This window comes from Amblyomma americanum, chromosome 5 (genome assembly GCF_052857255.1).
Source record: "Amblyomma americanum isolate KBUSLIRL-KWMA chromosome 5, ASM5285725v1, whole genome shotgun sequence".
NCBI lineage: Eukaryota > Metazoa > Arthropoda > Arachnida > Ixodida > Ixodidae > Amblyomma > Amblyomma americanum.
The window spans coordinates 152,457,169-152,483,381 of record NC_135501.1 but is presented as its reverse complement, the minus strand read 5'-3'; the positions used below and the strand labels follow the sequence as shown (position 1 = coordinate 152,483,381).

General features: G+C 49.2%; 2 protein-coding genes across 3 annotated transcripts in view; both read right to left on the bottom strand.

Annotated features, from left to right (window-relative positions):
* Positions 1-15,164, bottom strand: part of Ufd4 (ubiquitin fusion-degradation 4-like) — a 171,800-nt gene extending 156,636 nt beyond the window's left edge. For both annotated transcript variants that reach the window (XM_077665513.1, XM_077665515.1), the window contains exon 1: positions 14,366-15,164. In XM_077665513.1, the coding sequence (XP_077521639.1) occupies positions 14,366-14,505 (140 nt within the window). In that variant the 5' untranslated portion in view covers positions 14,506-15,164. The remainder of the gene's footprint in view (positions 1-14,365) is intronic.
* Positions 15,165-16,308: 1,144 nt separating this feature from the next.
* LOC144132831 (thiol S-methyltransferase TMT1A-like) lies at positions 16,309-26,184 on the bottom strand. The gene is made up of 2 exons (XM_077665511.1): positions 25,361-26,184; positions 16,309-22,858 (listed from the first exon to the last, which is right to left on the bottom strand). Exons 1-2 carry the CDS (start codon positions 25,889-25,891, stop codon positions 22,547-22,549), a joined length of 843 nt encoding a protein of 280 aa, XP_077521637.1. The 5' UTR covers positions 25,892-26,184; the 3' UTR covers positions 16,309-22,546.
* Positions 26,185-26,213: the final 29 nt, after the last annotated feature.

Here is a 26,213-nt window from a genome sequence, read left to right as displayed (position 1 = left end):
GCACATTGGAGACGGTGGTACACTGCCACGTTACTCGGTTTACGGGTGTTTAACGTCCCAAAGCGACTGAGGCTACGAGGGACGCCGTAGTGAAGGGCTCCGGAAATTTCGACCACCTGGGTTTCTTCAACGTGCACTGACATCGCACAGTACACGGGTCTCTAGAACTTCGCCTCCATCGAAATGCAACCGCCGCGGCCGGGATCGAACCCCCGTCTTTCGGGCCAGCAGCCGAGCGCCATAAACACCGAGCCACCGCGGCGGCTACTGCCACGTTATGGCAGTGCAGTACAGGGACACAGGTTACGAGGCCCATTATAATAATTAAAAAAAGAATACAGTGCCCTGCCCGCAAGCGCAGATATGTCCCTCCGTGCAATCACTCACCCCTCTGAATAATAATAATAATAATAATAATAATAATAATAAATTCGTTTTTGGGGAAAGGAAATGGCGCAGTATCTGTCTCGTATATCCTTGGACACGCGAACCGCGCCGTAAGGGAAGGGATAAAGGAGGGAGTGAAAGAAGAAAGGAAGTAATAGGTGCCTTAGTGGAGGGCTCCGGCATAATTTCGACCACCTGGGGATCTTTAACGCGCACTGACAACGCACAGCACACGGGCGCCTTAGCGTTCCGCCTCCACTTGGGCCTGTGTTCCGATTTAGTGGACCCAAACAGAGGGCAAAGTACAAAACAAGCCACTTAATAAGCCGTGCGTATTAAAGCACAAAGGCGACAGCCTCTCCGGAAACAGAAAATTCAAAAGAAAAGCCTAATCCGATCGCACAGGCATTTCCAATGTTCTGCGCATTTTCCTGTAGGAAAGTGCCCGGCACATACCGCGAGCAGCCCGCAACGGCAACCGTAAGCATTTCGGCCTTAACCCACATCGAACGTCCCTCACTCTCTCCCCGGCCCAGTGCGGTGAACGAGGACGAGCTTCACCCTAACGGGGCGACGAATTGCGCCAGTCGGATCGCTGCGCCTGCTTCGCATACGAGGTGCACACGTTGCGGAAAACACAGCCATGTTTCATGCTCCCTTCGTTACACCACCCCTGAATCCCTATTTCTAGCACCATTTTTGTCCCCATCGCATCAGTCTGGAAAATCCGAGAAAATTTCGCTTCCCGAATCTGCCCGAAAACCCGCCAACATTCCCTTATCGCGCAAATTTTTATCCCGTGATTCCCTACAGGAAACGTCACAGGCAGAAGAAAAGTCCGAACGTCCAACTTGCGCAGACCTTCAAAGAAGGAAGGGGAGGGGGGGGGGGGGGGGGGCGACAAGACATACTACAAAAGCGTCACAGAAAGACGAGGACAAGACCGAGAACTCCCGAGAGACACGGAGAGGAGGCGAAATAAAAACAAAATACACCACCGCCACAAACCGAGAGTCGCAGCCCGTGGGCGTGCTCCAACAACGGCAGCACTGCGCTCACTCCGGCCGCGCGAGATCACAAGAGAAGCCCCGCCGAGGTCGACGGCGCCATTGGGCAATGTTTACGCCACGCCGACCAGACACACCGAAAAGAGGGCGAGGGAAAGGAGGAGGAGAGCCAGGCGGCGGCAGCGCGAACGCAGCCCACGCCTCCTCGGGACAACGAGCGAGGCAGACAACCAGTCTCGCAATGGGCATCGGCGGCGCGCATAGCGGACCGCTTCGCGAGCGGTCGGCCGAGCTCCGCGCGCACAGCTGGCGAGACACCGCTAGAGGCTCGAAAACAAAACAATGGGGCAAGGAAGGAGGGAGACAATAACAACCCCGTCACTGGTGGTGCCGTCACGGCCTTCCCCCGAGGCAGGGTCCCACGCTTTTTTTTTTCTGCTCCTTTTTTTTCTTGTTTCCACGCTAGCCGGACGAGACGCTCCAAGGACGTCGTGCGCTCAATCGCCGAGCCGAAGGAGAGGAGGAGCACGCGGAGATGGTCGCTGAAGGGTGCAATGCGTCGGTAGCAGCCACGACGGCGACCTCCAAAAGTGAGCACACAAGCGTCGCCACGTCCGTTACTCGGACGTTACGAGACTGCCAGCCAGGGGGAGGTGTAACGGGACACGGCAACGGCGGCGTGCAGCCTCCGGCCAGCGAAGACCAAGGACTAGGGTTCTCCCGTCTCAACGAAACGAGGCAAAATGCGCCTCTTCTTTCTCGCCTATCACTTCGCCCAGGGGAAGAAAACGCGCCACATTTAAAACACTCTTTCCCTCAAGACTCCTTCCTTCGCCTGTGGTCAGTTGAGGCCCGTGTCGTCACAACTGTCGGCTAAACAAGCAACGCCATTACACGTCTCCGGCATCGAAGGCGGGACTGCCCAACTGCGACAAAGGAAAGGTGCGGATGGGGAAAAGAATTCGTAATAAAATACAGCGTTAATTTCTTTTCTCTGCAATTTGTTTGTCTACAGTCCGGATCACGCTTTAAGGGCTTGAGGCAACACCTCTTCAAAGGCAACAAACAGCATGCAAGATCTTATCGTCAGCCGCGCGCAGGGAGTGGGAAGTGGGCTGCGCAAGGCCTGCGCCGCTGACGCTCCGTGAAAAGGTGACGCGTCACAAACACCTCGGATTTTTCAGCTTTGCTAATTAATTGCTTTCGCACTAGGGTTTAAGGTCCCATCGAAACACGGCCGGAACTGAAGCCGGGTGCTCCGCCTCCGCAGCCGAGCGGCCTGACCGCTGAGACCACCGCGGCATACAAAGAGGCGGAAGTGACGTTGCGCAGCTAACTAGCGCCCGCCGAGAAAAATGCGGGAAATCGACTGTGCACTCTTGCCAGTGCCGTGCGTTGTTCCCTCTTCTGTGTATGATTTGACGTTAATACGTGTGTACAGTCATATTTCTTCAGAGAATAAACAGTTGCTAGAAAGCCCTTCGTCCCGTGTGTTCGTCCCTTTCCGTATTTCGATAGCGCTCACCAATACCTTCAACGACTGTGCACAGGCTGCAGCGGCCAGCGTGTGGCAGCGGCGCCAAAGCGAACTCGCCAGCGTTCGCACGCGCGCGGATACGCAACGCAGGCACGTCCAAAGCGGGCGCTGCAACCAAGGACGGCAGCAGCAACAACGGGCCACCGTCGCTACACGGACGCGAGAGAGCTCCGCGTGTTCGTACTACACCTCGATTGGCGCAGCAAACGCCCCAAGGACGGGGGGGAGGGAGGCGAAAGGGGGCCTCGACGACACGCCTTTACAGGCTCTGGCCAGATAGTAGCAACGCCCTTTCCCTCTCTGCAGCGCAAGAGAGAGAGAGAGAGAGAGAGAGAGACGAAGCCCACGCCGAGCCAGCGTCTATAATGTTCGCCGAAAATAATAATAATAATAATAATTGGTTTTGGGGGGAAAGGAAATGGCGCAGTATCTGTCTCATATATCGTTGGACACCTGAACCGCGCCGTAAGGGAAGGGGTAAAGGAGGGAGTGAAAGAAGAAAGTAAGAGAGAGGTGCCGTAGTGGAGGGCTCCGGAATAATTTCGACCACCTGGGGTCGCCGAAACTGCCAACGAAAACATCACGCCAACGAAAACATCACGGCCAAGGAGCTGCCGCTTTTTTATTGTTTTGTTTCTTCTCATTCGGCGTCGCGCTTCGAGTCGACGTCCGCTACGCGAACGCGCCACGCCAAATCATTAGCCGCCTGGCGACGCGGCGGCAAGCGACGACAGAGCCAAGGCCGGACGGCGACAGCGCGTTTGTTTTTCGCCCCTTGTGCAGTGACCGCTTCATCCCGCGGTCAACGTTCAGCAAGGTAGAAGTTTCGGGCCAGTTGGTCCGACATGTTGAGGAACGGGAACCACTCGAGACAGTGCTGGGTACCACTTACTCTTCCCCAAGTCCTGTCTCAACATGCGATAGTCGTGTTTTGACCGTCAAGAGCTGCAGTTTCCACACGCCCACGTTGCACTCAATTTCGTAAGCTTTTTGGCGACGCGATATCATTAGAAGCCGCTAGTGCTGCCTTTAGAGGAAGTGACGCCACTGCCCAGCAGCCAATAGATGAATTTTACAGACAGCGACACAGTTTTTACGCGACTGCGTTAAAGGACCCGTCGTCCAGAATTAGATCCGGTGTCGGCGTTGTGAGCGCAGGCGGTGCCCACCGAAAAGGAAGAGAGGGAAGGAGGCAGGTGGGTGAACACCGTCCCCATAGGCTGCCCACCGGTTTGTGAGCAAACTGCCCAACGTGGCAGTTAAATTAATCACCGGTCGCTCAGGTAGAGCAACCTGTGACGCACAAGGGCCCACCGCTGGGAGCACCTGCCATCGCAGGGCAGTGGCGCATCGCTTAACCGCTGCACCACTGCGCCCAGGAAGGGGTATGAGGACTCCCGGGGATCTACGAATGTGAAGTAGAGAGTGACCTTCGGCATATACGGGAGTTAGGATATCGCGTCACGCCCTTAAGCCGGAGCTCAAGTGTCTGCTCCGATTTTTCTTCCCGATGACGAGGCGTTTCATCGCATTAAAATACCCTGCGTGGAGGCTCGGTCAGTGACAGAAAAGGAAGAGACGTTCAGGTTTTAGGAGAGACCGCACTAGACAGCATCCACTCAGCTACGACTCCCGCATCGGCCAGAAGAACCATCCTCGAGCGGGAGCTTTGTAAGCGCAGGAGGAAGTCGCACGTGCGCTGCTCCGCCGGCGTTGCCGGCAGCCATTCGACGCAGCGAGAGCTCTCTGCACGCTCAACGCGGCCCCCCGGCACGGGTCAGAAGCGGTTCAGGGCGGCGCGCCGTCGGGGAAAGTGTTCCTCTCCGAACACACACCGCGAAAAAGGGTATATATACACCAAGATACGGCCTCCCTCTCCCCGAATGTCGAAACATGCGCCAGAAGTCAAGGCTGCCTTCTTCCTGTCGTCAACAGACCAGAACGGACCCCCCCGAGCCACCTTTAGTGAAAGGGAAAAACAAAAAACAAAAAGAAGAAATACCACCCGAAACACTAATTTCGGCCGGAAACGCAGTAAAAATGCCGGCACCAGAAACGGGCTCACCACGCCACAACCATGGTGACGAGGGCGACTACTTGCGACACCCCTCAAACCACGTGCGACTCCGCGAGACCGCACCGTTCGCCCTGGCGGGTTCCGTTATCACGACGCTTCCACGTGCACTCCCCTCCGCCTTTCCCGAAATTACAACCGACAGGGCTCTGGAAAGGCTAGGGGCAAGAGCGAACTCGACGCGGGCGCTGGCGCGCAACTCGAGCGAAAACCCGAAAAAAAAGCTTGTGCGAGAGAACGACACTTCTTGGCACAGACAGCAGACTAGCTAAACCGGCTGGTTTCATACCCGGCTTCGCATTGCATTCACTGCTCTCGCAGCTACACCGAGTGGCTCGTCGCTTAGACATCATCATTGCCATCTCAGCCTTACTACACCCACTGCAGTGCAAATTACTCTCCCATGTCTCTCCAATTAACCCCGTCCTTTGCCAGCTGCGCCCACCTTAATAAGCCTGCAAACATCTTAATCTCAACCGCCCACCCGACGTTCTGCCGTCCCCTGCTACGCTTGGCTTCTCTTGGAATTCACTCCGTTACCCTTAATGACCAGCGGTTGTCTTGCCTTCGCATCACATGCTCTGCCCAAGCCCATTTCTTCCTCTTGATTTCGACTAGGATGTCATTAACACGCGTTTTGTTCCCTCACCCACTCTGCCTACTTCCGGTCTCTTAACGTCAAGCCTATAATTTTTCTTTCCGCACCTCACTGCGCTCTCCTTAATTTAACCCTTTTCGTAAGCCTTCACGTTTCCGCCTTGTAGGCAGTATACAGCTGTTGCGCATTTTTCTCTTGAGGGCTTCGCCAAGGCGCTCCAACGTGCGTACAAGCCACACCCCCGCATTACATCCAACGGCCAATGCGTGCCCCACTGCCGCCAACACTCGAGTAGCGTACGGCATCGAGATTGGGATTGAGAAAAAAAGAACACACGGACACCCAATCCCATTGTGCTGGCAGTGCGATACCGATCGCCACCCGGAAGCCAACCTAACATCGCCTGCCCCCACCTCACTCCAGCAAATGCTTCCCCTCTGCACCCATTACGCGACCGAAAAGCCCTTCGACTACTAGCGCCGCCGGACAGAGATCGAACGGCGACTGCCGTAATACAACTACTACTGCAAGGACATCGGCGCATCTCTACGCAAAAAAAAAAAGAAAAGAAAACGTAACTCCGCGACGACGAGATTCTGCCCCCAAAAGAGCCAGGAATCGCTAGAGCGTCGCCAAACCAGTTTTCGGGAAAGGGGAGGCCCCCAGCGACGACAGCACGAGCGAGAAGACGCACCTCGCCGGCGCGATTGCCGCGTCGCCAGCCAATGGATGACGTCACCGAAGACCCCCACGCTGCGCCATGCGGGCAACTTGCGGCTGGGAAGAGCGTTCGTCGACCAGGTACTAAACCAGCAGAAAAGGTTCGCCCCTCCGTCGCCCACGAGCCCGTTAACAGGCGTAATTCACACGGAGAGCCCGGAAGAAACGGTTTTGCGCTCACCGTGCGCACGTGTTCTCTCCTCTGGCAAACATTTCGGCACGGGGTCTACGACTGTCTGTTTATCATAGACCTGCCTAAAGAAACAATGAGGGTCGAATCGGCCGCGAAACTGACGGGCCGATCGCAGTCTCACTGGCCCCGAAACAACGGTGACTTCCATCCGTTCTTTAGTAGTAGTAGTAGTAGTAGTAGTAGTAGTAGTAGGAGGAGGAGGAGGAGGAGGAGGAGGAGGAAGGTACTAGCGGCGCAGCGACAACTCATTTTCCAAACACAGGGAGGCACCGAAATTGTGATCTGGGCGCTCATGTGAGCACGGTGTCATCAAATGTAACCCATGCAATACGAATGTACGCACAACGTTTTACGCTCTAAAAAGTTTAAAATGTACTTTGTAGAGGCAAACGTGTAGAAACTGCGCACACAAATCATTTTCTTTCTCTTTACTGCCGGTGCTAAATTAATTTTGTTTTCCTGATGTTAAAATATCTGCAGCCTATAGTTTCATTATATTGCTCACTACGTACTTGTGGTTTAGCGGTCTAGTACCCGACCACATGCTTACACCGTTGTCTATGTACGCGGCCTCACACACACAAGGTGCTGTTATACAGCTTGTCGTATGCGGTCACTTTTTCCTTGTAGCATAATGGGAATGAAGATCGCCTCATAGACATTGTTATAACCATCCATCCACTAAAAGGCCCAGCTTACAGCGAAGTGGTACCCGGTGCCAAAAAGGCATTTGCAACACAGCTTTTCATTCCGTTCCATTTCCCTTATTAATGGGAAATAATTAAATGGCTCATTAGCAACGAAACCCGAAGTCCAGAAAAAGTGGCTTCCCAAAACCCACGTGACCAGGACAAAGTGAAATCAAACTCCTTCCCAAGGTGCGGCAAACTGAACCCGGGACTTTCGCACTGCGGTGCGACCAAGCAACCCGTGGGCCTTTCTTCTTTTGGCGAATTAAGGTGAACGTGGTATATGCGTTGCCTTGCGACTGTGTGCCAATGAGTAGCCGCGTCACTGGAAAGGACGGGGAAAGACAAGAATGAAAAATAAAGAGACAACTCCTTCGCATTCAAAGCATGTAAACAGTTTTATAAGTGCCCTCCGGTAATGTTTGCCCTTTGGTTCACGTATTGCGTACCATTATTACCGGTGCTTTTCCGCCACATGAGAGGGAGAGCAGGAGTGAGGAGTAATCAGTTGCTGTATCTTTTTACTTCACCCTTCAAGCTCGAGGGCAACCTTTGGTGGATATAAGACATCGAAAAAACAACACACAGCAGCACTGGAAAAGTATCGGAGGGGGGGGGGGGGGGGGGGGGCAAATAGACGCAGGGAGCGTCGACGCCCCCCCCCCCCCCCCCCATCCCCGCAAACAGTAGCGACGCCAGGGGCGCGTATGAGGGCGGCATCTGCCGACCACCGATAATCAGCACCACGCTTGGGAGGCCAGGGAAAGAGGTCCCGCAGACGTAAGCACACAGACACACAAAGAGAGGACAACAGATAGAATGGACCCTCTTTTTTCTATTTGTCTCCGGGCGGTAGCAGATCTGCGCGTTTCGCTTATTTAGCGGCACAGAGGGGGGAAAAATAGCAACAACAAAAAAACACGACGACAGCCAGCAATCGGCTCACGTGCTTCCAGCCCCGACAAGAGCGCACGCAACCGCGAAAGGGAGGAGATGGGGATAAATGAACAAATGGTAAAAAGAAAAACTCGGAGAAGCAAGTCCGAGCGCGGTTGCGCATGTCCCATCCCCAAACGAACCTGTGTCGCTATGCGCGACACGCCGTGGGAGAGAGAGAGAGAGAGAGAGAGTTGGCCGCTGCGACGCACCTCGCAGACTCGAAACTATGCTCCCAGAGCAAACAAACAACAAACACAAAAGGCACGCGCCCGCTGCGACAAATTTTCCGGCCGGTGACGATGAACGAAGGGGAAAAAAACACGCAGTCTCTCGCTTCCGTCACGCGCTGAACTAACGGGTAGAGAGAGTGAGAGAGACGAGACTCGATCCAGCTTGATTTAGCAACACTATACGTGGACCCCCCTCCCACCAAGGTCAAATTCGGACTGGCAATCTATGGACTAGTGAATTAGTGAGTTTCAGCACAGCGGAGAGGTATCAGCATGGAGGCACGTACACCGGAGTACAGGTCGCCCCGTTGAGCATGCGCAGTCCACGCTAATACGCCTCCGCTGTGCTAAAACTCTCCGTTACTGCATTCGTACGCACGGAAGCTAAGTGGGCTGCGAGGCACACCGTGATGAATCCCCTCCGCCAGCGTGATTATTAACTGTGCACCTGAACAACGGAATGCAAGTTTTTGCTTCGCGCAAACGGAAATGCGACAGGGATCGAACCCGCGCCCTATGGATGGATGGATGGATACGGCTGAACCCTTTACATCGGGCGGTGGCTCAAGCCACCTAGCCATGTCTTGTGAAATTTTACTCCTGTCTTCCTTTTAGCCACCAATCAGATAACCTTCGCTTGGTTACTTCTAACCTCTTAAAATCCACTTTCCCTATTGTTAGTAACCAGTGCGCCACACGCGGACAGTCAGAGACCTATAGGTAGAGAGCTCCACGAATCCCCGGCGGTGCTTCGATTCGGAACTACCACTGGTTGGAATCTACCGACCGGCGCTGGAATCCTTTATGGTTCGTGGGGGGAGCGACACCAAAGCACTGCAAATGACCTCTGGGAACATGCGCCTGGACATAGATAACGAGGCTAGACATGCGTTTGAACGCACGACTCGAAATCCGTCGCGTTCATTCGACGAATACCGCGGCTACGTGAGTACTCACAACCAAACTGGCCGACTGAACCTAGTTACGTTAGGCAAGGCGACTGAGGTGAAGCTTCCAAACTGGAGAATGGCCTCTACTGCAAGTATTGGGAGGGACGGCAGCGCACGAACAAAGGATGTAAGGATTCCAAGGACCACACGAGGAGGCGACACAACACGGCGCTGGGATTCGAAAAAAATACCCCCACGGTCTCCGAGAAACACGCACGTCACCCAAATGCACTCCCACGAACGTGATCCGCACGTCGCCATTCGTGCACAAAACCGCACTGGGTGCATTCGCGTTCCCATGGGGTGACTAACGACGTAAAGCCACTCCATTCCGGGGCCGCAAACAAAAGGCAGCATGCGTACTCTTGCTTGTGCGTTGCCTTTCCCAGGCCTGCACCGCGAATCGCCGTTATACTTTGCCCGGAGTTAATTTTTTATTACTGTTTTTTTTGTTACCATCGTATTTTCGCGCGCAACAATTCAGTAATAAATAGGCAGCGGAAACGCCACAGTGTTTTAACGCGACAGCGTTAAAGGCGCCGTCAAGCAGAAAATCCAACTTCGGCGTTGTCGGCGTAGTGAGCGAAAAAAAAAAAAAGATCATGAGCATGGCTGCTCCGGAAGGTGGTCCTGCAGAGACCAACCTAGGAGGTAGGAGGGCCACCTAGGTCACATGACCTTGCGGTGTCATCACAACCTGACCACCGGATAGTGAGCGAACTGCCCACCGTGGCAGGTGGTAGTTAAATTAACCATTGGTAGCTCGCGAAGAGCGACCTGGGCCACACAAGACCCACCGCTGGGAGCACCTGCCATGGAAGGGCAGTGGCGCATCGTTTACCCTCTGCACCAATGCGCCAGGAGGCGTATGAGAACCACCCAGGGATCTATGAATGCAAAGTAGAGAATGACCTTCTGCACATATGGAAATAAACCCATTAGGCTATGGCGCCATACTTTTAAGGCGGAGCTTAAGTGTCACCTTCAATTTTTTTTCTCTCTCTCACAACAGCAGCAGGCAAACGTCGTTGCTCAGCGCCGATTCGTGAACCGGTGGAAGTTGCACCCGCTTAGCAACAACTCCCAACCGAAGGTAGACTGCACCACGTTGCAGGCTGCCTTGCGCCATGCTTTCCGCGCGCAGCGTATTTTCCGCGAAAGTTTTAACAAGTGAACGCCACGAACGCATGACGACACCGGCCTTCGCATTATCGACCGCGTTCTTTTCCTCGATCCTATCGCAACCGCGGCAAACAAGGGAGACAATTGGGCGCCAGCAGAACGACACTGTCGTCTGTGGACTTTAATAAATTGGCTCGGCCTTCGCTCAGTTTTTGAGTGGATAAGCGTGTCACACGGCGCAGAAGAATTAGGCGCTGGGTGCTTTCCAACTTAATTACATAATGTTCGGAGCCGGTGCTGCAACACGACCACATTTAGTGTCACTACATTTCGCGGTGACGATAACATCCGGGAACCAGCAATTTGAATTTTCACACAAGCACGAAATCACCACGATAGTGTTAGAATGCGATACCACAATTATCTTGCAGAAAATCCTGTTTGTTTTTAGCCAACAAGTACGAAAATAAGATATATCCACGAAGCTACGTGTCAGTGCAAAAGATTAGTGCCACTCGAAAAACATGGCGCCAGTGACAACGCTTTTCCCCTGTTCTTGTGAGCCCCTTTTTTCCCCCCATTTTTGGTTCTCTTTCCGGCTGGGACACCAACACGCGCAGTCCAACCGTTACAAACGGACTAGCCATCACATTGCCATCATCTACTGGAAAAGCAGCGTCTGACTGAAAGTTATAATTCATTCGCCATTTTTTTTTTCCAACAAAGTTTCATGCTGTTCTGCGTGAGGAAAGGGAACGAAAGCACGCATTTCGTGACTAAAGGCGAACAGAAATACGCTTGTAAAAAAGGAGTAAGCTGTCCCTTTTATAAAAGGGAGTGCCCTAGAGTACAGCTTGAACTCTTTTAGAGCGTTAGCTCTAGTTCTCGCGTTTCGGATCTCAGCGTTATGAGTTACAGCGCAAATCGTAACCCAGTGGTTGCCGTGGTAACCGAGGTGGTAACGTAGTGGGATAAAAAAAAATCAGGCGGCAGTGTGACGCCCGAGCACCACAACTCGAAACCAAACTATGTCGATCCGGTATGTATATCCCTGTCTGGCAGGCGAAAAAGTCGGGCCACTTAGTTCCTACATTCGTCTGAAATCTGTAGGCCAACTGTTTGCCGCAGGATGTTCGGAACGGTGGCATACGATTTCGCGTTTCGCGCAGCATAAACTAACTAGTCACGTTAAAGTCTAGCTCCCGGCAGGGATTCGGAACGGCGACCTTTGCTAGGTGTGTTAACGCTCGATCGATACCTCAGCGTAGGCGCATTTTTTTTTTACTCCTCTATTCTTTATAGTGTATGCATGTTGCGAATGGCAGTATTATGTACGTTGTTGTTGTTGTTGTTGTCTGAAAGATGATGACACATAATATGCGCGTGCCGCACCGCCCGCCATTAAAACTTGAGACACTCACTGCTTAACCTTAACGAACTACGACCACACTACAAACTGTGTTGCGACATAAGCAAAACTGATCCACGAATCTCTGTTTCAGCGAGAAAACACGCAAAACAAAAACCAAAGAAGCCGCACTCGCTCTTTGTGTACGTGTCGAATTTCTTTTTTTGTTTTCTTCACGTCGCTCACGGCCGAGACAAAGAAGGTGACAAGCTATCGAAATAAAACGCAAACAATCGACGCAATAATCGCGCGAAACGCACTTAATTCGGCCATTTTTACTGCTGCGTCGTCTGCTACGTACGCCTGACATGACGGGAGACACGGACCGCAACTCTTTATCGCCGCCAATGGGAGCGGGGCGCGACAGACTACACCCAGTGGCAGAACTTGATCGACAAAAAAAAAAAAAAGAAACTCCGCGCGGTAGTAGCCCTAAAACTTTCCTACATCGATTGGGCGACTTAAAAAGCAACTAAAGAGCGCACGGTCCCCGAGGGCGCAGCACTCGTTGTATTGGGCTCACACCCGGACCTAAACAACTTCGCATTCTATTTCGACGTTTTTTTTTTTTTATACTGGCCCTTTACCGGGCCGTCAAGGTCCTAGGGTAATCCAAAGCGCGTGACTTGTCTCGGCAGTTTCACCTGCCGCGTTCCCATTCCAGGCGCGCCCAGTGACAGCGCTTTCCCCAAAGATACTGCCGAGAAAATAAAGACGCACGCTTTCCTTCAAGACCGGCTCTTATCTTTGAATTGACGGCGGCGAGGCAGGATCGGATAGCTTTACGCAGCCGCTGGAAGACAGTGTCACTACTTCCCAGCGGAGACGTCAATATCCAACATTTACTCCATCTACGTTGGGCGAAACGAAACTATCCCTTCAGAAAACATCAGAATCGGCGGGTGCAGAAGGTTAAAACACAATTAGGCCAAAATTTTGGAAAATTCGCTCCCGGAACGTGGCAGCAGACAACGCTAAACGCTGTATCGGTAGATTCCTAAACTATCGTAGTGTAATGAAAGTTCTCGAACTTTTGTTTTCACACCGCAGTCGTCAGGTGGGCAAAGCCCGCAACGGCTTTCCCCTTATTGGTCAACACAGTCACTTGCGTCACTATTTGAACGAGTTACATAAGCCACACAAGCAGTGTCAGCCTCGTGTCCAAGTCATTCGCTCGATTTTCAAAGGCACTCGTGTTACATTCATTAAGAGGCTGGCGCTGAAGTCGACCGATTGTTTGAACCAGCACACGTAACCCCCAACACTAAGGATCCGTCCAGAACTGTGCACAGAAAATCAACTTCTACACAAACACCCAAGAATGTCGCCTCGTCCGCACTTTGCGCGAAACTGGAACATGAGCTAGCAGACAGGGGGGGCTTAGCAACGCATTTTGCAAGCGCCTAGGCAGGCAGGAACCATTAAGGGCCGCGGAAGGCGGGCGAATTTCTTTTTTTCTCCCGTCTGTTCTTGGTTTTCAGGTCACCGAGAGGCCGCAATTTGAAGCGCTCGCGCAATTTTCCTCGTTAAATTTAACTCCCTGACCGCGTGCTGGCACGACTTGCCCAATGTCTCTAAGCACGTGTGCCTGTGGGCTGCTCATCTTGCCGGAGGTTATTACTACGCCGCATAAACGAGGCCGAAGGATTTAGAGCAGACGAAACGGACCCTGACTCATCTCAAAGCAATGCGAAGCAACACTGGACTCGTCACACATAGTCTTTTTTCTTTCTCTCGAAATTCAGCCTCGCACGAGTTTATAAAAACAACGGCCTGACAAAACCTCTCCAGGCTTTTGAGCCTCCTGGAGATCGCGAGCGTTGAAAACGGTAAAAAAAAAAATCTAGTAAACCGGAAGTCGGCTTGGTCGTCTGCAACATCTGCGGGCGACTTTCGGGGAAATGCTGGCGGGAAAGGTCACAACACCCAAACAAAAACCGACACGATTCAACACTACTCTTCGGAAGCAAGACAACGTTGCGGCTGCTCTAGACAAACAACTAAACAACTTGGCCTCGTCTGTCGGCGTAACGAGCCTCGATTGGCCCGGAAACGGGTCAGTGCATCGCGGAGGCAGCCTTTTGTCTGCGGCTGGGCCCTGCAGAGCGATTCCCCAAATATAGGAACCGGGAAATCGACGTGAATAAAGACGAGAGCGCCAGCCAAAGCCAGAACATTCGAAGAAAGCAACGACCTAGTTTAAAAAGATAGAAAAAAAGTCATGGCTACGTCCGCTGTCGAAAAAAAAAAAGTCACAACCGCCGCCGAGATTTTTGTCACCATCAGACGGTGGAGATCCAGACGGCGGTGCAACTCAGTCGCAAAAAGCAAGGAGCCGTTTGCAATTGGATAATATAAAAACAGGCCTTTCGAGGCAAAACTAAATATTTCCTTCGACGCAGCAGCCGAATCGGCGGGCTTCGAAAGGAAGACGTTCGAAGGGCCCGCGCCCGAGGGTCGGCCCAGAAACAGATAAGCAGAAAACGAAGAAAGGTCTCGGGGCTTACGCACCTTTCGAAGCACCGGTCAACGTTGTCGGACATGAGCAGCAACATGCAGAGCTGCTCGAGAGCGATGAGCTGCATGTCCCGCTCGTCGCCTTGGCCCATGTTCAGCCATTCGAGCAGCGTTTCGGGGTCCGCGTCCGCCATGTTGCCCGGCCGCGGGAGCTAGCTGCAGCCGAGCTCGCTGCTTGCAGGTCTCCCACTCGAGACGAGCGTACCGCGGTTAAGCAAATCAGAAGAGATGAGGCAATGCACGGCGCGGTCGACGAAGGCCTCTGGCTGTCTCGAACGGGCACAGCCGAGGAGATGCGGGGAACTGATGTCCGCCGATGAGCTGCTCGTAGTCGGTGGTAGCCGCACGAGCGCCGCAGCACGATTCACATATCCGCCGCTGGGCCACGTCGCGTGCTCATTCTACCGACGCGTCGTATCACGCTGGGCACGGCAGAAGAACAGCGACACGAAATCTCGAGCGCAGGGCAGAAAGCACCAGCCGGGTCCCGGGTCCCGCCGCTGCTGCTAAGGCTGCTGCAGCACCATTCACGCCATGGGAAAAAGCAAACGCTGTAGTGCTCTCCCGACGGCGGGTTTATCCACTGATGATCACAGGTATGAGCGGAGTGACAAAGGTACCGATCCTTCCCTGCCTGCGTAGAAGAGCAGCAACGTCGGGCTGAAAATAAAAAAACAACGCGGGGACAAACTCGGGGCAGTGAACGGCGAAAAAAAACAGGAGGTCCGCGGCGCCAACGCGGCCCGATACGTCCGAGTGCTAGGCCTAACTGGCCTAACCGCGGCGCACTGACGCAGACTGGTGGAAGTGGACCGGCGCGCGCCACCGCAGCCGCGGGTCACGTGCTTTCCGGTTTCGAAGCAGAAAAACAGCTGATTGCAGACGAACTTTCTGGATCGTTGCCCTTGCCCAGCCGTCGGTATTTGCTCGAACGAAAGCCTCAACGGTCGTTGCGTTGCTTTTTGGTCGACATCGAAGGTTGTTGAGGGTGTGTCCTAATGGGTCTTTTTGTGTTGCCTAGGCGGGCGCTGTTGCCACCGGATGGCTGCGAACGCGTCGGTCACGCGATGTCCGCATACGAGCTTCGACCGCGAGTCGTCGGAACCACAGCTATAGGGCTGCGCTGTGCGCAAAAAAAAAAAAAAAAGACGAAGGCTTGCCTTTTGAATACCATTATGTAAACTAGTACCATTCAGTGGCATTTTCGGCTATGTTTTCTGCGCTAAAAATAACGCCAGCTGTCGCGCACACATTAAATAACAGGGACAGTTTGAAACAATCCTGTACGTGCGCAACAGCTCTCCATCATTAACCGTAGGTTGTCTTTACGAGAACAATCTCAGAGTAATAAAAGTCGCATTAAGAAGCTTGCGACTGTGCGCACCAAGTTGCGGTCGCAGAGGGTAATATATGTGGCTCGCCAGCCACAGGTAAATTTTTCCTCCGTATTTCAATGCAGTTGTTCGTTGCCAAGCGATGCCTGTCAAAAAGCAGAAATATACAGACATACGCGACTCATGTCGGCAGCAGAACGAGAAAAAAAAGTCACAAGCGAATGGCGGCGGCGGGTAGAGTACTAGTGCTGCCCTCTGTTAGCAAAGAGCGGAGTTCCGTAGGCGCGCGCATTTGATTTTTCGTTGCCGTTCAGGGTGCGCTAATGTCCCGGTAGAGACGCAGTTCCGACGCGAATAGCAATATACGGCAATCGAGGACAGGAGGTTTTAGATGGTAACGCGATTTATTGCTGCTATCAATGAGCAGTGAGAGCTCCTTGTGAGCTGAAACTAATCATGCCATCATATGATGCCCGTCAATCGACGCCTTTCAGTGTTTTTGCATTCCGAAGTGAAGACTTTAATTTGTGTCTCATGTGCTCAGTGATGGCGCTGTTGCAATGGGTTCTGTCCCAACGCTGCAGCAAACAAGAGACAACACATACACAGCCAAGCACTTTATTTTAAAGTCCTAAATTCCAACATGGGTATACATATCTCAAACTCTCGCATATGCCTTTGAAAAATACGCATTCACCACAAAAAATATCACAAGTTTGTATACATACAAGAGGCTGTGAAGGATAGGCGTGTAGCAACATGTAACTGGAGCATCACTTACATGCATCAGTTCACAAGAAATGCAAACGAACAATGCATATGTCTGTATATGTGTGTGTATACGTATATGTATATATATTATGTATATCTATATAGTAAAATGCCATGTTCATAAAATTTTCAAGACGACAACAAATTTTATCCTCTATAGAGCGTACAGCATACAACAAGAACATTGTACGTTTGAATATCAATGATGAAGATATATAAACTTAATTCTGGTTGATTGCAACTAGAACGAGGAATGTGCTCTAAAATATAAACATGCGTTACAGACTAAATTCAAGCAGCTAAATGCTAACATGCAGTATAATCTATGCAATCTATCTACAGCAATGCGTAGAAATTCAACCAAAATTCAGGCACCAAAGAACTCCCTTGAATGACACACCTGCTCACCTCTGCTTAGCACTGTTAGGTTAGGTACTTCCACTAAGCGAAACTAGTTGCATGTAGCTACAAAGGCTCAGGCATGCAGGTCACTGGAAGGCTGCAACTGACACATCTAGCACAGTTTTCAAAGCATCCCCTAGAAGACGTGTGCTTAGTGTGTTCAAAAACAGCAGGCAGTGCATTCCTTTGCACGAAACATCTCAAGCAAGCATAGTTGCATGTAAGATAAATTAGAAGCAGCGGCAGCTGCAAAGCACTCACTGCGCCGTCAACAGTGCCGACTACAAGCATATATAACGCTCTGGACTGGAGCACTTTCCCCTGGTCACGTATCAGAACAATAGAGTAACAGCAGCGACAGCATTGCACACAGTTGCACAATGCGACTTGGCATCCTTATACATGATACTTTATAGCTGAACGTAAATAAGTGATCATGCCAGCCGTGTGCAGCTTACCATTGTTGTTCCTAGAGCACTTCCCGAACACACTTCACATAACAGTACTTAAAAGTTACCTATGACTCCCATGCAAAAAGATCTGTCATAAAAGTCTGCACAGTTTTCCGCGAGCAACGTTACATGGGGCTAGAACCCAGTTTTGCCCAACCACAGTTGTTCCAAGCGAATGAAATGCTATTCACCGCTATTACCTTGTGCTATTACATTATTCGAAACAAAGTCACTGCAGCAGAATTACCCAGACCTGCCGCCCGAATAGAAAGGGAGGCGCCTTAGTAAAATAGTTCACGCTTACTTTAGTGAGATCAGATGTTCTTCAGCACTTTCCAAAATCTCAGTTTGAAACGAAAGGTATCACTGAGTTATTCAGCTCTCCCTTTCACCAAGTGTGTTGACGCAAGTGGCCGGGAGTTGAATGTAGCTGGCAGCCCTAAGCTCAATACCAGGTTACCACCCTGTCATTCCAGCCTATGTGCTGGCCGCGCCTACTCATTAAATGCCATTTATGCCCGCAAGTGAATGCCTGTAAACTTTCACACCTACTCTTAGTACATAATACAAAGGTATAAGAAAAGTAGGGCTTGCACAAAAGATGCAAGACAGGATTTAGAGAAAAACCGCATGCAAGAGCACAATGTATGCCCCAGCACAGGCATTTTTGTGCGGCAGTGTCAGTTGTTTAACCTTTTCTAGACTGACTGTTATCAAATGCACTCAAGATACGAGCATCTCTGTGATCACAAAAAAGTGCAGGGATACTTTCTTTTACAGCTGATAATGAGAAGCTTATCTCATCACGGATAGCAATATCATCGGGTACCACAGAATTTTGAAAATGGATACAAAGGGCATTCCTCCTATGGATTACGGCCCAGGTTACAAAATCTCATGTCCATGCTGCACTCTAGTTTCTGATCCCAATTCCTCTACGATGCAATTAAGGCACTCGTAATCTACTTCATTCAATGCTGCAAGGCTTTTAATATGCCTTTTTTTTTTTACGAGCTTAGACACGTGTTACTATGAAGGAAAGTGTTCATGAGAACAACACAGCAAAATGACACTCAAAGTTAACTGACTGGTGAGTGTGCTTGAAATCCACAGACTACTGCAGAGTGCAAAAAGATGCCTGCCGCCTTTATGCGTCCTTAGAAAGATAGACTTTATAAAATGGTCACAGGGGATGAAAAGGCCAACACAATACTTCTCAGTAAATGTGTCTCAAAATCTGACTAAAGTCATCCCCTTGACTACACTGAACCTCATGGAATTAAAATTTTCTGGTAGTTCCATGACGGCCAACAACCAGTAAGTACTTGGAAGCAACTTTCATGGTTCGATAGTCTAAAATCTAGTACAGCCCTTCAAGTGATATGCCCCTGAAACAGGTTATGTCGCATATGCAAACAGCAAACAAAGGTAAATAAACACGACATCACCACATTACAGTTTTGCAATAAACGTTCAATAACACATTGTTATGTGGTATGAAATATGAACAGATATACGCTATCATGCAACAGCAAAAGTGAATTCCTTGATTCTTCTCACCTCATAACAACTGCCACTAATGCTGAAGGTTTCAAAATCCTCCAGTGAATGTTTAATTGCTCAACAAGTGTAAAAAATCTTGCAGTGTTCATACATTTATAAAGACCAACGCCTTAAGCGCTCAAACCACTTCGTACAACACACAGTAAGTTTTTGTTAACAAAATAAAAGCTGCCCTGTTTTATGCCTATTTCAGTATACTTTGGTCTCCATGACAACCATGGTAAACAAAGCAATTAAGCTCGATGCATCTCTGTACGTCTTCCCAGCATCATTATTTCCATGATCAAATCACTAATTCTACTTGTAGAAAGAAGGACACAGTGCAGTCAAATGACCTTTCACAATGTGGAAGTGAGTACCCTGAGAAGACGAAATGCCTGCGAGACTTGTGAAATCAGTGTCAGAAAAGGCTATTCTTTCCTGTATGAAAGACAAGCTGCACTACCTTGACGGACATGATTCGGGTTAACCATCTGTAGGAATACAGGTTCGTACGGTATGTAAATCCTGTTAGCTGCTGCATGCGATTGTGTCACATACTTAACCCAAGTTTTATATTTGTCTTCAACCCTCTCAACTCCATAAGTACGCAGAGTATGTTTGACACTGCAGGAAGCTCACAAAAGCACTTTAAATATGTAAGCTAAGGAAGAACTGTTACATTATTAGCAAGATGTGATGCAAAAAAAAGAAACGATGATGCAGCAAAAATTGGAGATAAAACAGCACATTCCGTGCCTTTTCACGACTGCCTGTTCAGCTGGTCAAGAATAATAAGATCTCTCATGTGTATACAAAACAATGTACATGGTAGCTTGTTACAGTACCATAGAACTTAATGCACAGAAAAATTATGCTCATGGAAGGTCACCAACATCCCATGGAACCCGATTCCAAATGCATGGTTTAACAAGGGAAGTCCAGAAAATGAAAAGGACTGCACAAGTACGGACAAATGTGCTGGGATGGGTGTTTCGTAGTCCATAACAACCAACAGTAAAGATTATCAGCCATCAGTAAGAAAACGACATATTTTACATTTCTCAATAATAAAGACGCTTTGCCTTGAAATAAAGGCCTGTTCACAAAACTGTATGCTAAAAGTTAGAAATGCTTCCCCTTTTAAATCCGTTTCTAAATGCACGGTCGCTAGTATATATCACGAGCAAAACGTCCAAACTTCAAGAGCTGAAAAAGTGATCAGGTTATTTATAATGCGTGCTAGTAGAGCATATGCATCGCAATAATAATCTGAAAAGCGCAAGGCTCTTGAATAATAGAAAGAGAATGGAACAGTTTTAAATACGTATAAGGTTAGCTATGACAGCTTAGATCCTTTAAACGTTGCTCACAAAATCAAGTGCATCAAAATGGTATCAAATCAGACCTCGGTCTCGAGTCCTACTACTCTCGCAGGTGAAGACACTTCACCAAGATGTTGAATGTCCAGAATATGCTGTTGGTTGGTGGCATGAGTCATGTACATTTGCCTCAAGAGAACTGTTTCTAACATCCCCATGTTCTAATCAAATAATTACAAGTTTACAATAAAGAAGTGAAGCCACAGAAAATATGGTCTGCGTGGCAAATTTTTTTTGCCTTTCCACCTTGGTATCCCCACCCTGACACAAAAGCTAAAGACGGGTTTAAAAACATGCTCGCCCATATTCTACTGATGTTATGGTAGCAACATCCACGCAGTTTTGGGTGATAGGCACAAATACAAAGTTTAATACCTGTAATCAGTAAAGAAAGTGAGTATCAGCTTGACTTGTTCTCTGTGCTTAATTAGTTCAAGCCTGAAGATTCGGTTCATTGGCTTTTGTAAACAATGATGAATGGATAGCAAGTTCAGCATTCGAAAGCAGCATCTAAATTCTGAGATGCACAATGAGAAGGGTGGTTCAGATTCCCTCACTAATCGCCATCAACCTGACTGCGCCCACTGCAGGACAGAGGCCTCTCCCATGTCTCTCCAATTAACCCTGTCTTTTGCCAGCCGCGCCCACCGTATGTCTGCAAACTCCCTAATCTGAGCCACCCACCTAACTTGCTGCTGCCCCCTGCTACGCTTGCCCTCTCTTGAAAATCTGTCCGTTATCTTTAACGACCATCGGTTATCTTGCCTTCTCACTATATTTCCTTAGTGTATGACCATTAAAGAGTGTAAAGATATGGCTGCGATTTAGAGAAAAAAAAATTTCTTTGTTACCATGGGATTCAGAAGGAGAAGCTCTGAACGTCTCACCAGACTGAAGAATTCAGCAATCAATGCTATTACAAGCAGGTAACACGTTTGAGCTGACGCACAAAACAAGGATAAAGCCACAGGTATTTTTGTCACAACATACTACATACCAGAAAGAGTTAGCAATATACTTTTGGAGTACAAAAGGCTGGGAGAGTTGGTTAGAGTTCATACTGCAACAGTGCGAAAGGCGGAGGCAAGACAAAAACGGTGCTCAGTCTTTCATGCTCTTGCAGTATCTATAGTTAGCAAGCATGGTGATTCTTGGCTTTTGAGGCTACTTGTAGATGCTGAACAATACAATATGGTTCAGTAAGCAAACCTAGTTTTCCTTAATGTGCACTAATAACCAAAGCTCATGAACTAAACCTTCAGGCAAAACAATTACCTGAGCTAGCCTAAAGGAATGACGCATGATATACACAGCCTGAGCCAAAAGTTCATCATCATCATCAGCCTGACTAGGCCCACCATAGGGCAAAGGCCTCTCTTATATCTCTTCAATTAACCCTGTCCTATGTCAGCTGTGGCCACCCTATTCCCACAAACTTCTTATTATCACCCCCCGTCTAAGTTTCTGCCGGCTCCTGCTACACTTGCCTTATCTTCACGACTAGCTCATGACTAAGTTCATGACTAGCATGGTAATTCATTCAACATATCAGCTGGCGTCAAATCTAGTAACTGACACCCTGAGAGCTCAGAAGACGGCAAGAATTTGCACAAAACTCAAGGAAATTAGGGACACAGTGAGATATGGGACAAACATGTTCCTATCCCAGCAGAGTCACTTGCTTTCTTGAAAAACCCTGCAATAATTGGACCAGGTTACACATACTCTAGACTAGAAAGTTGTTGTGCCTCATTTCACCAGCTAAAATTTCACAACCGGCTGCATCAAAACAGAGATGCAGCTCTGACTATTCAAATAACTGGGACCTTGCAGATTCTGAGCTTTTGGCACAGGCTGTTTGTGCAGTATTCGTCAAAAGTGCATATGCCATGTTATACATGACCGGGGATGGGATAACGAAATTATTCCATTTATATTCTGTTCCATTGTTTTGCTTTTCACTCTACATTAGTCTCTCAGCTAATCATAATATAATGCACAGGCATCCAACAGTTTGACGGCAAAAATGAATAGCAAATGGTGGGTGCGATATTGCTTCTGCCTAAGATGAAGAGAGAGAAAAAAAAATCTGATAGAACTGGGATGGAATTGTAACATTACACTGGCCCAAGGCCATTGTGAGACACCGTCACAAATTCTGGTGACGACTCTTGTTGTGCATGACATCAGTATAAGTGGCTTATGCATTTTTTGCGAAGACTGTATGACATAAAGACAGCACTCATCTCGCCATCACGTCAACTGCGGGCACATACAATGATGCCCACAGCTCTACATGGCCCGGGTAGTCAGAAATGCGTTGCTCAACTTCACTGGCCTCCGGTGCACGAACTCCCTCTTGGTTGCGATCCCCACCAGGACCGGGTTGAGAAAGATGCCGACAAACTTGCTCCGTGCTGAGTAGACCTTGCACTGTGACACTGAGGCAAAGTGCGCAGAGTTCTGGATGCCATCGTGCAAGTCCTGTGTTAGACTGCAGCCGTTGAACAGCCTCCGCCAGAGTGGGTTCACGAGCATCTGAACATAGCGGCGCCAGTCACCGGGATCATGCCGCATGTGTTCCACGTAGAAGAATTTCCCCCCCTGAAGTGAAATGACATTTAGGTTGGTTATAGCCAAGCTACAAGGGCAAATTAAGACAAGAAAATAAGGAACCATACTTGATAAAATAAAAAATGACTGCAGGAAGTCATTAGTTAATTACTTATGTCAAGTTATATGATGCATGCAACTGGACTCAAGGAGAGAAAAACGAGTGCAGGACATTGTTAGTTAATTAGTTATTTTTGTTGGGTCTCATGGTGCTCATCACCATGATGATCTCGTGCATTGAAAACAGAGTTAAAGTGCCTGTTTGGGTAGCAAGGTACTGAATATTTTCATAAGGGAAGCTAAAGTTTACTTCAAATAACATGCCTACGACTGAATCTTCTTCAAGGAGTAATGTTGAGTGAAATATGCAGTGGGTGCTTTTCTCAAAACCTCGAAAAATGCCCTTGTCTTATACTTTCAAGTTCTTTACATAAAATTAAAACATGACTAACAGTGGCAACTTCACCTCAATCTCTACATACGTGTTATTCATTTTCTTTGAGCATAAAATTATGTGCACATTGTATAAGGCCTAGCGTCTCGGAGTGTATATAATTTCCATTTTCTTAGGAAACGCATAACAATGTTGCTCGAACATTATTGTTATTATTATTATTACTATTATTACTGTGACTGCAGGAAATTGACATACAATGTTGTAATCACATTCCAGCATTCATGCATAGTAAGACATTTTTTATGGCTTCTTCTAAAGAGGTACGTTCTACACATACACGTACAAAAGGTTCTTGAGTCAGGCCACAGAAACAAAGTCTGTTTGCGTTAGCCGTCAATAAATTATCATAAAATCAGTAATAGATTGAGCAGAACTGGAATTTGCAAAAGCTAACAGATATACATCAAGAAGATATAATTCAATGTCCTTCTACCCTCCTACCAGAATTAACAGAAGGTTAAAAACAATCTTACTTCTTGTACCTCCCAGCATGAAGGAATTTTAGCTCAACGACATCCTGCCTGTACGTGAAGTGACTGCTTGCATAACGCACTTGTCGGCAGACAGTGCAGTCATGTGCATGTCGAACTAGCGCAGATGTTCCCCATTGTCATTGTATGCTGTGCTGCTAGACAGGAACAAAGCCTTGCTACTGCTAGAAGGCCACTGGTAACAAGGCATGCTTTATCTTTGTTTTTTCTTTCGGCGACAATGATAGGTACACGCATTCAACATGCACAGACAGCTTCCAGCTCAGCCAGAAAAACTTCCACTCAACAATTAACTGCCTGCAGTTCTACGAAAGTGAAGTTCACCACAATATGCAGGGAATGCCATTATCAGTTAACAGAATGTCTAGAGGTGAAGTTGGGCTAGTTCGCACAAGTCAATTGCCGAGGTCACTGTAATTAGTGCACAAGAACATAAAAGAGAGAAAGAGGAACAAATTAGATAAAGCACTAGCCCTTTGCCTTACATGCTCTCTCTGTTCTTTCCTGTTCAAGGTTCAATATCACAGCCAGTCAGTGGTAAGCAGAAAGGCACACACCACTCTCATAAGCAACTTCAGTCATTTCCAATCGGCAGCTTCTTTTCTGCACTTGCCACGAGATGAAACTACTGCAGTAAAGAACACACTTTTTTTTTTTGAATTGCTACATGCGATGATATGCTCACATTTATTTTGTAGGAAAAAAGCAAGCCAGCTGCATCAAAATGCAAAACATGCCAATAAATTCCACCTCTCTGAAATCTGGGTATGAAAGTCAGCACTCTATAGTATTAACAGTAAGCATTAACACCTGTATTTTCCCAGAAAAATTGGTGTTAATATGGGAGGTGCATTTTATTGTGCGGAGTAAATTTAGCACACGGGTGAATTAAAATCTTCCAAATTTGAATGGGGATGTGTTCACTATATGAGTACAATGTGTACCAGTAATTATAATTGTTTATTTCGGTTAACTTTCAGTCTTTTCTCTTCCAAAATTCTTTCTCGCCTATAAACGCCTTCCTATACAAACAGCTACCATGGCAACGATTTTAAACATATAGCACGCAGCAAAATATCTGTTCACTCACTCCCCACCTCTGAGCAATGCAACCTTTATTAATATGCCCAGCATTCCATACAAGGCTGCAGTATGTGTTTAAAGTGTCCCAGACCACACGCACACAGCTTGTGAATACTCTCAAGCTTCGTTATGGCCTGGTGAGCAAGAACTACTGGTTTCAATTTTCTTTCTGTGAGGAACCAGCGCTTCGCTTCTCTTATCAAAACATGAACTGGAGTAACCTGCACCCTGATTCTTCTGTAATCTCTCAATGAGGACACGACTTCTGGGACCTCTAACTAAAGGACACTCCCTATACTCCTTTCGAACGCCACGCTAAAAAAAAAACATACGTGCCCTCCGGGCTTTCGCCAAAACAAGGAAAAATATCGTTCACGTGCCCACAGCAGCCAAAGCTCAGGCGCGACGCGATTTTTTTCCCTAGCAGCAACGTCCGCGCCCAAACCCTTTCCTCCAACTCACCGGCGCCAGCACGCGCGCGATCTCCTTGAGGATCGCATCCAGGTCCTTGACACCGCACAGCACGTGAGTGGTGACCACGGCGTCGACGTACCGGCTCTTGACATTGTTCAGGGAGCCGCCGTTCTGCACCAAGAACATCTCCAGGAGCACCGGGACGCGCGTCAACTTTCGCCGAAGATAAGAGGCCGTGTACGGGTTGCTGTCCACCGCGACTAGGTGACAGTTCCGAGGGTAGAAGGCGAGATTCGAACCGGAGCCGGCACCGATCTCGAGGATTCGGATGAGCCCCAGGTTACGCAGGTACCAGTCGCGCGAGACGATGGAATCGAGCTTGCTGAAGAGGATCTCCTTGGCTTCGAGCATGGCCCCGGTCTCCCGGTACGACATGTAGTTGGAGAGCCACGCTTGGAGCTTGAGTCGTCTCGCGGTGTAGTCGCGTTGCAACGCGTACCTGAGGCAAACTGTGAGCACGATCAGAGGGAGGAAGACGTTGTGCAGGAGGGACGCGAGGACGGAGTCGATCCATGCCATAAGAGTGAGCGGATGACGTCGAGACGTTGTTGATGTCGCGCGGATGTCGGCGTGGTTGAGGAGACGATGGAGTCGCTCGGAAGAGGAGAAGCGCGCGATGATCGGACGAGCGCGCGCGCAGGCGGAGACTGGGCGCACGACTTTGCGTGACTTCGTCTCCCAGTTTTCCTTTGATTAGGTAGCTTCGCCGAAGGCACTAGTAGTCCAAGGTCACGTTTGCACATGTCGATCGTATCTTCCTCATCCCGCCGCCGCCGCCAAGGCTCCACCCATAGCGCGCTTTCTTTACCGATGCTGCGCGCGCCGCCTCTCTCCCAGCCTT